Source organism: Arachis ipaensis, chromosome B3 (assembly GCF_059453495.1).
Source record: "Arachis ipaensis isolate K30076 ecotype BB chromosome B3, ASM5945349v1, whole genome shotgun sequence".
NCBI classification, from domain to species: Eukaryota; Viridiplantae; Streptophyta; class Magnoliopsida; order Fabales; family Fabaceae; genus Arachis; species Arachis ipaensis.
In genome coordinates, this window is record NC_142438.1 from 96,213,122 (window position 1) to 96,221,559 (window position 8,438).

Genomic DNA, 8,438 nt, shown 5'->3' on the forward strand with positions numbered 1-8,438 from the left:
CCGATCGGGTTCCAATTCAATTACTCACCAGTTCTTGATTGATTTTCCAATTCTCAATCAATTTTTAAACTTGATGGTTTTTTACTAATGGACCTAACCAAATTTGCGATCAATTCACGGTTCCACCAACCTTTTCAAATTGGTTTTCAGAACCATGCTTATATATTTGATGTCAATCAATTTCGAAATGGTGATAAAAGATCATCTCGCTTATGGTTAAAAAGATTTGGCTTCTCTAAAATGCTTAGTAAAGCAGAAACATGAAGGCTCCACTATTATTGGAATCATTTAGTAAGTCTCTTACACACAATGAAAATTATTGATGCAAGCAAAAGTGCTCAACACTTTCTTTTCTTATTTAAGCAGATCATCCTCTAAAAAATACTAGGCTCAAGGCTTGTGTAAACTTTGAATTTGAAAGCACATATCAGCAATCTATACTCTTGAGACCAACCAAACTCCTCTAAGAATGCCAACACAACCCCGTTAGACTAACCAAATCCAATCTGCATTTGCAACACAGTTACCAACCAATACACAGTCAGATTCACGTGGCACAAATCATGAAAAAATATTTGCAAAAAACAACTTCAATTTGTGATTTTATAAGCCATATTAATTAGGACATACCTGGGGTGCATATTCACCCCGCCTCCATATTCTCCACACTTCTCCACGTCAAGCTTTTTATGCATTACCTCCATTTTCTTGTAACTAACATAATTTCTTGTAACTGTCCGCATGCATGTTCGATTCTAAAATGTTTAGACTTGCTAATTTAAAATTAACAAGGGCTTGATACCACAATGATTAGAATAACCAATCATGCAGTTATATTCACTTGTTATTTGATGAAGATATCATATTAAGAATACCTTAGTAAAATGGCTCCATCCATAAAGGAACAAAATTGAAAGCAAATACATTTTTATTCTGATGCTTAGCTTCCCAAACATGAGCCACCTAAGAGTGTCGAAGAGATTAGCAATGCAGCAGAAGGTGATTGTTGAGCTAGTAATCAAGCCATTGCTTCTTGCTTGCACTCCAGAAAACGGAATTTATCGCCTTCTTGCTAGCGTTAGAAAGTTCCATGAAGTGTTTTACGGTGGTTCCGTCTCCAATAGCTTTTGCAAAGAAGGCAATATTAAATTCCATCTAGATCATTATGCATCACAGAATTAATGAGGTTTTGGACTCAAATTTCAGGTCTCATTTTAGTCTATTGGTCTATGACATACCCCAAGCAGATATGCATTCAAATCAACATGTATTACAGATGTTGTTGCTAATGTACTATAGTCGGGTGGGTCTCTCTGCATTAACATATGACATGGTTTCATCAAAACATAAATATGTCGGTAAGAACTCAAAATAAGTTTTTAGAAAAGTCTAGGGGCGAGCAACTTTATTAAATTCTGGCCAGCATGTAACCAGCAAAACAAAAATGAGTAATTCCACACCATTTGATGAAATCTCACACCATTAAAAACATCATTGATGGCTATTTGATGGCTACAAATCACAAAAGTTGCTGACCCCTAACACTCCTCTAAGTTTTTTTCCCTTCCTTTTTGCCAAAAATCTTAATTTTATGTAATATAATACCTCATCCATCTTGTGCTGAAATTCCATCCTGATTCAACAGCTGAAGCTATATCATGGTAAAAATGTTGTTTTTCTGAAATATTTAAGAACTTGGAAGCAGATTTCTTGTCCTGTGTCATGGAATTTGTTACCTAAAGTTACAAGTTTGAATGAAATATCACTGCATCAATAGCACAGTAGTTAACAAAGCACACACACTATTGTGGACGACACTTGCCCGGGTCTGTTCCACATTGCCTTATAGCGATTCAAGTTATGAGAGTGTCCTTGAAAATCCACAATGGTCACTCTGTGTATATCTTAAAGATAAAATAAAAGGTAAAATCGTTACACTCGTAAGGCTAAGAGGCATACACATAAAAGTATTCTATAAGTATAGTCGATAAATATAAGATGAAATCTTGTGGTTTAATACTTGAATTCCAAAACTCATGCTCCTTAAGCAGTGTTGGTAAACATCTTTTAACTAACTCGATGTTACCAATACTGCAGTATATCTCACAAATCATAACACTTAAAAGGGGAGGCTGACTGTAAAATCATATTCAAGGTTATAGTTTCTCTTTTCGTTTGTAAGAGCAAGAATTATGATAACGAATTATTTTATTACATACAGTGTAGTGATAAGAATGACATGATATGCAAGAAAAATTAGCATAATAGGACTCATGGTGGACTATCCTTTTGCAACTAATTAGTGAGGTTAACGCACGCAAAAGTGATAGCATATAATCCAATGAATGGTAACTTTAGGAGACAATAACCTAAAATTACCTTATTTAACAACATCCAAAATTTCATATATGTAATATCTAAAATGACATACTTATTATATCTAGAATTACCCATTTATTCTAGCCATAATTAAGAAATGCAAAATAAAGTAAATTTGGGGGTGCTTTGAGCTGAGTTTTTATTGTCTACTACACATTTTTATTCAGCAAAAGCAAAAGGCATAATCCATGTTTAGACTTAGACCAATCAACAAAAATTATGACAAATTTAGAAAGTACAACCATGTGGGTGCTTCTTTTGTGAGGCTATTTGTTCAAAAGATATTAATATGTCCTTACCTATCATTTTGCTAGAGATGATCTTTCTAGGAATGGGAAAAGTTGTTACCTCCTGTTAGTGTAGTACTGTCTAGCCTCATTGAGCACAAATCCATATTTTTCTATTAAAGAAACAAGATTCATTACAATAGCAGTAGCAGTCTTATGCATTTTACTCACCGGCAAGCTCCTGCACTACTAAAAAATGAAAGCACTCTTATTCCTTATAATGCTCTGAAAAGAGAAAGAGAAATGGAAATAGAAGAAGAATTAACCGAATGACCCAATAAGAGTCCCAATAATAGACCTCACAAAAGCCTGAACCAAGAATAACAATAGGGTTCGACAGGGGAAGCAGAGTGTGTAGCTGCGGGTTCTTTTTTACTTCACAGGATACCTTACGGCTCAAGTTCCTCCAAAGTGAATGAACCTTCAAAGCCCACGCCCTCACCTCTGGGTGCTTTACCTTTGTCAAGAACCCTTTTGGCTCTGCAACGAAATCCTATGGCTGCCAATACACCAAATCATCCCCTGCACCCTCAAAGTTTCAGCACCTATGCAGAAATGGCCCTGTTGGAACTCAATCTTGGAAGATTTTGGAATGCTTTGTGTGTCTCGAAGAGGGTGAACCTAAGGGGAAAGTCCACGTAGGTTTTAGGATCGAAGTTGGAGTCCCCGAAGGTTTGGAGTGCCATTTCTTGGAGCCGTTTGAGGAAAGAAACAAGAGGAGTAGATTGCGTGACAACGACGGAACAAGAAGAAGAAGAAGAAGCCATATCGGACGAAGCTACAACAAAGGAGAGTCAGAGTGAGAAGGTGCACAGTAGTAGGGTGAGGTGCACTGCCAACTTGTTGGAGTCAACGCAAGATTGTTGACTCGTGAAATATCGTGAATGATGATTATATATATATATATATATACATGTTTGTGGATGAGACAGACAAAAACTATGGAGAGAGAGAGAGAGAGAGAGAGCCAAGGAAAGGAAGAAAGAAGTGTGATGCAAAGCGAGGAGGCCGACAGCTTCAACAAAAAATGGTAGCTTTGAAATTTTTTGTAAAACCTAGGTAAATGATACATAATTAATTAATAATTAATAAAAAAATTAATGAGAGAAAAAAGGGTTAAGACCATAGTTATCAGAACCGAACCGGTGAGATTATTGGGTCACTGGATTATTGATTCAACCGGTAGGTCATTGGTCGAACCGGTTAACCCGGTATAATTAAATAATTATGTAAAATTTAATTATTTTTTATTTATTATAAGTACTTTTATTTATTTTTATAAAAATAATTATCATTTTCAAATTTTAATATTTTATTAATTAAATTTATATTTATTGTATTATTATATTATTATAAATAAAAACTTACATACAGTTAATTTTTATGTGAAGTTAATATTTAAAAATAGTTAAATAATTTGACAAATTTAACTAAATATCATCTAATGATTTTCAACTATCAACTTCATATGAAGACAACTGCATGTGAGTCTTTACCTATTATTATATACTACAAGTATTTATTGAAAAAATAATATTAATAGATATCATATAATCATGAAAAAAAAAAATAATTTGTGATTAATAATTTTTTTTGTTTATCTTTTTAATATATATATATATATATATATATATATATATATATATATATATATTAATAAAATTGAGTGACTTTAAAATTAAAATTAATTGAATATAAGTATAATAAAAAGTTACTATATGTATTATAATTGGGATATTTGTTAGTAAGAATAAATGTGGCTTGGTGGTATGAGTGTCCTCCTTGCAACCTTGGTGTAAGCAGGCTGGAGCAAATGGAGAGCATGGTGGACTTGCAGAACCCAGATGCGTCGTAGCTTCGCCTTCGGTTGGTTAAGACTATGGTTAAGACTTAAGAATTTAACATTTATAATTCAGGAAAAATGTCGGTGAGAATCTAATAAAAAAAATTGAGCATGAAAATATAATTATTTTAGGAAATAAAGTGTATTGGTGTTAAAATTTTTTGTACTGATTTAAATTTATCTGGTACTGCGAGTTAAAAAATTAAAACTTTGAAAATGATAAGGGAAAATAATTATAACATAAGTCTGAGTATTTATCTTAAAGGTTTTAACCTAAAGTTGGGCCAAAGGGCTAAGAACTTGAGTTAGACCATACTTGAGTGCAAACCCACATTATTTAAATTCACACTTAACCCATTTTAGCACCATTTCACCCCCATTTGAGAGAGAGGGGCAGATAGAAGAGAGAAACCCTAACTTCCATCACCTTCAAATTACCATAACTTTTGTTACGAAGCTCTGATTGACGAGCCGTTTGCAGCCACATGAAGCTTATATCCTCCTCTTCAATTCTATCTGATTATTTTGGTGAGTAACTCGAAATTCTAACTCTAATTTTTCATTTGAATCTGAATTCGTGTTTTAAACTTGGGTGTTGAGAAATTTTGGTGATTTTGATGTTATAGGGGTCTTCTACCTTATGTTCTTGGTGGTTTCTATCACTAAATTTAGTAAGTTAAGCTAAGGAAGCATAATCCCTCTATTATCCCTAATTATATATGAAATCCTAGCTTGAAAAACATGTAATTTTAGTTTAATTAGATTTGGGTAGAGTTGTGATGAGCAGATAATTTATACCCTTTTTGGCATTGTTTTTACATAGTTTTTAGTATGATTTAGCTATTTTCTATTATATTTTTATTAGTTTGTATTCAAAAATCATATTTCTGGACTTTACTATGAGTTTGTGTATTTTTCTGTGATTTCAGGTATTTTCTGGCTGAAATTGAGAGACCTGAGCAAAAATCTGATTCAGAGGCTGAAAAAGGACTGCAGATGCTGTTGGATTCTAACCCTCCTGCACTTGAATTGGATTTTCTAGAGTTACAGAAGCCCAATTGGCGCGCTCTTAGTTGCGTTAAAAAGTAGACATCCTGGGCTTTCCAGCAATATATAATAGTTTATACTTTGCCTGAGATTTGATGGCCCAAACTGGCGTTCAAAGTCAGCCTAAAACTTTCTGGCGTAAAATGCCCAAACTGGCACCAAAGCTGGCGTTTAACTCCAAGAACAGCCTATGCACGTGAAAGCTTCAATGCTCAGCCCAAGCACACACCAAGTGGGCCCTGGAAGTGAATTTCTGCACTATCTGCACTTAGTTACTCATTTTCTGTAAACCTAGGTTACTAGTTTAGTATAAAAACTACTTTTAGAGATTTATTCTATATCTTTAGATATCTTTTTTATCTTTGATCAGTTTTTGATCACTTTTGATCTTGAGACCATTGTTCACGTTTTGGAGGCTGGCCTCACGGCCATGCCTAGACTATTTTCACTTATGTATTTTCTACGGTGGAGTTTCTACACCCCATAGATTAAGGTGTGGAGCTCTGCTGTTCTTCATGAATTAATGCAATTACAACTATTTTCTATTCAACTCACCCCTACTTCTTCTCCAATATATACTCTCGTTCTTAATTCAGTTAAGTCAGAATGAAGGGGTGACCCGTGACAATCACCCAATCTTCGTTACTCGCTTAGCCAAGATCCGCGTGCCTAACAACCACAAAGTAGTCTACATGATGTTCAACGCAGTCATTGGACGACAGCTGGAGTATATTCTCTTGGATATCTAATACATAGACCGAGTCCGTGAGATTAGAATCTTCGTGGTATAGGCTAGAACAATTGGCAGCATTCCTGGGATCCGAAAAGTCTAAACCTTGTCTGTGGTATTCTGAGTAGGATCTGGGAAGGGATGTCTGTGACGAGCTTCAAACCTGCGAATGTTGGGGACAGTGACAGTGTGCAAAAGGATCAATGGATCCTATTCCGATGCTAGCAGGAATCGACAGATGATTAGCCATGCGGTAGCTGTACCTGGTATTTTTCATCCGAGACGAGAAATCCAACAGTTGATTAGCCGTGCAGAAACCGTAGAGGACCATTTTCACTGAGAGGATCCTACAGCTTGCCATGGAAGGGAGCACGCATGATTGGAAGAGGACAATAGGAAAGCAGAGTTTCAGAAGTAACAAAGCATCTCCAAACGCTTATCTGAAATTCCCACCAATGAATCACATAAGTAACTTTATCTTATTTTATGTTTTATTTATATTTTAATTATCAAAACCTCATAACCATTTGAATCCGCCTGACTGAGATTTACAAGGATGACCATAGCTTGCTTCAAGCCGACAATCTCCGTGGGATCGACCCTTACTCACGTAAGGTTTATTACTTGGACGACCCAGTGCACTTGCTGGTTAGTTGTGTGGAGATGTGAAAAGCGTGAATCACGATTTCCCACACCAAGTTTTTGGTGCCGTTGCCGGGGATTGTTCGAGTTTGGACAACTGACGGTTCATCTTGTTGCTTAGATTGGGTAATTTTATTTTATGCTTAAGCTTTTATTTTTATTTTTGAAAAAAAAAACAAAATAAAAAAAATTAGTTTTCGAAAAATTCATAAAATTTTTAAGAATGAATTCTAGAGTTTCATGAGATATGTTGAAGACCGGCTGGCTGTTAAGCCATGTCTAATCTTTTGGACTGAGGTTTCCACTTATCATGGCAGGAGCCTTTGGATTCCTATCTATTTGGCTGTTGTATGTAATGCTCTGCTAAAGCTTGGCTGGCCATTTGGCCATGTCTAATTCTTTTGGACCGAAACTTTAGACTAACATTGCACGAATCCTGGAATTCTTATTAAAAATTTTGAATTTCTTTATTTTTTTTTTCCAAAATAATTTCAAAAAATATATAAAAAATTAATAAAATAAAAAAAATTTATGTTTTTTGTTTGAGTCTAGTGTCAAATTTTAAGTTTGGTGTCAATTGCATGTTTTTAATTGTCTTAAATTTTTGAATTTCATGCATTGTGTTCTTCATGATCTTCAAGTTGTTCTTGATGATTCTCTTTGTTTGATCTTTACATTTTCTTATTTTGTATTTTTTGTTATTTTTCATATGCATTTTTGAATTCATAGTGTCTAAACTTAAAAAATTTCTAAGTTTAGTTGTTTTGATCTTAAATTCTTATGTCTTGTGTCTTTTTCTTGTTTTTCTCTTTCTTCATTAATTCAAAAAAATAAAAAATAATATCTTTCCCTTATTTTACTCATAAATTTTGAAATTTTGGGTTGACTTAGTCAAAAATTTTCAAAATTTAGTTGTTTCTTGTTAGTCAAGTCAAAATTTCAATTTAAAAATTCTATCTTTTCAAATCTTTTTCATTTTTCTTTCATGGTTTTCAAAAATTCTGCAAAATAAATTTTTCAAAATCTTTTTCTTAATTTTATTTCATAATTTTCGAAATTATTGCTAACATTTAATGTTCTGATTCAAAAATTTCAAGTTTGTTACTTTTCTGTTAAGAAAGGTTCAATCTTTAAATTCTAGAATCATATCTTTTAGTTTCTTGTTAGTCAAGTCATCAACTTTAATTTTTAAAATCAAATCTTTTTAATTTTCTTTTCAAATATTTTTCAAAATAAATTTCAATCATATCTTTTTCAAAATTTAATTTCAAAATCTTTTTCTAACTTCTTATCTTTTCAAAATTTATTTTCAAATCTTTTTCAATTAACTACTTGACTTTTTGTTTAACTTTAAAAAGTTTTCAATTTCAATCATAGCTTTTTCAAAACCACCTAACTACTTTTCTCTCTCTCTAATTTTCGAAAACCAATAACAATTTTTTTAAATTCTTTTTAATTAACTAATTGTTTTAAATTCTAAAGAAAGGCTGAACTCTTGGGAAAAGTTGGT

At 33.3% G+C, this 8,438-nt stretch overlaps 1 protein-coding gene across 5 annotated transcripts; it reads right to left on the minus strand.

The window, feature by feature from the left end:
* Nucleotides 1–810: 810 nt before the first annotated feature.
* Nucleotides 811–3,673, minus strand: LOC107630669 (putative trehalase). Of its 5 annotated transcripts, none has more exons than XM_088506500.1 (5): nt 2,965–3,673; nt 2,728–2,847; nt 1,804–1,904; nt 1,606–1,715; nt 811–1,124 (listed from the first exon to the last, which is right to left on the minus strand). In XM_088506500.1, exons 2-5 carry the CDS (start codon nt 2,771–2,773, stop codon nt 1,079–1,081), a joined length of 303 nt encoding a protein of 100 aa, XP_088362626.1. In that variant the 5' UTR covers nt 2,774–2,847; nt 2,965–3,673; the 3' UTR covers nt 811–1,078. The 5 variants fall into 5 exon arrangements, with proteins under 5 accessions (XP_088362626.1, XP_088362629.1, XP_088362628.1 ...); XM_088506503.1 differs by adding an exon at nt 1,239–1,313 and having other exon boundaries at nt 2,728–3,673; XM_088506502.1 differs by adding an exon at nt 1,239–1,313 and having other exon boundaries at nt 811–1,155; nt 2,728–3,673.
* Between the last annotated feature and the right edge of the window lie 4,765 nt (nt 3,674–8,438).

Bases quoted from the DNA above. Each gene is read 5' to 3' on its own strand.
- LOC107630669 (XM_088506504.1), bottom strand. From the start codon at position 2,828: ATGCATAAGACTGCTACTGCTATTGTAATGAATCTTGTTTCTTTAATA. The intron at 1,895-2,727 runs GTAACAACTTTT...AGATATACACAG, and splicing joins CAGTACTACACTAACAGGAG to AGTGACCATTGTGGATTTTC. The intron at 1,125-1,605 runs GTATTATATTAC...TCTTTGCAAAAG, and splicing joins TTCAGCACAAGATGGATGAG to CTATTGGAGACGGAACCACC.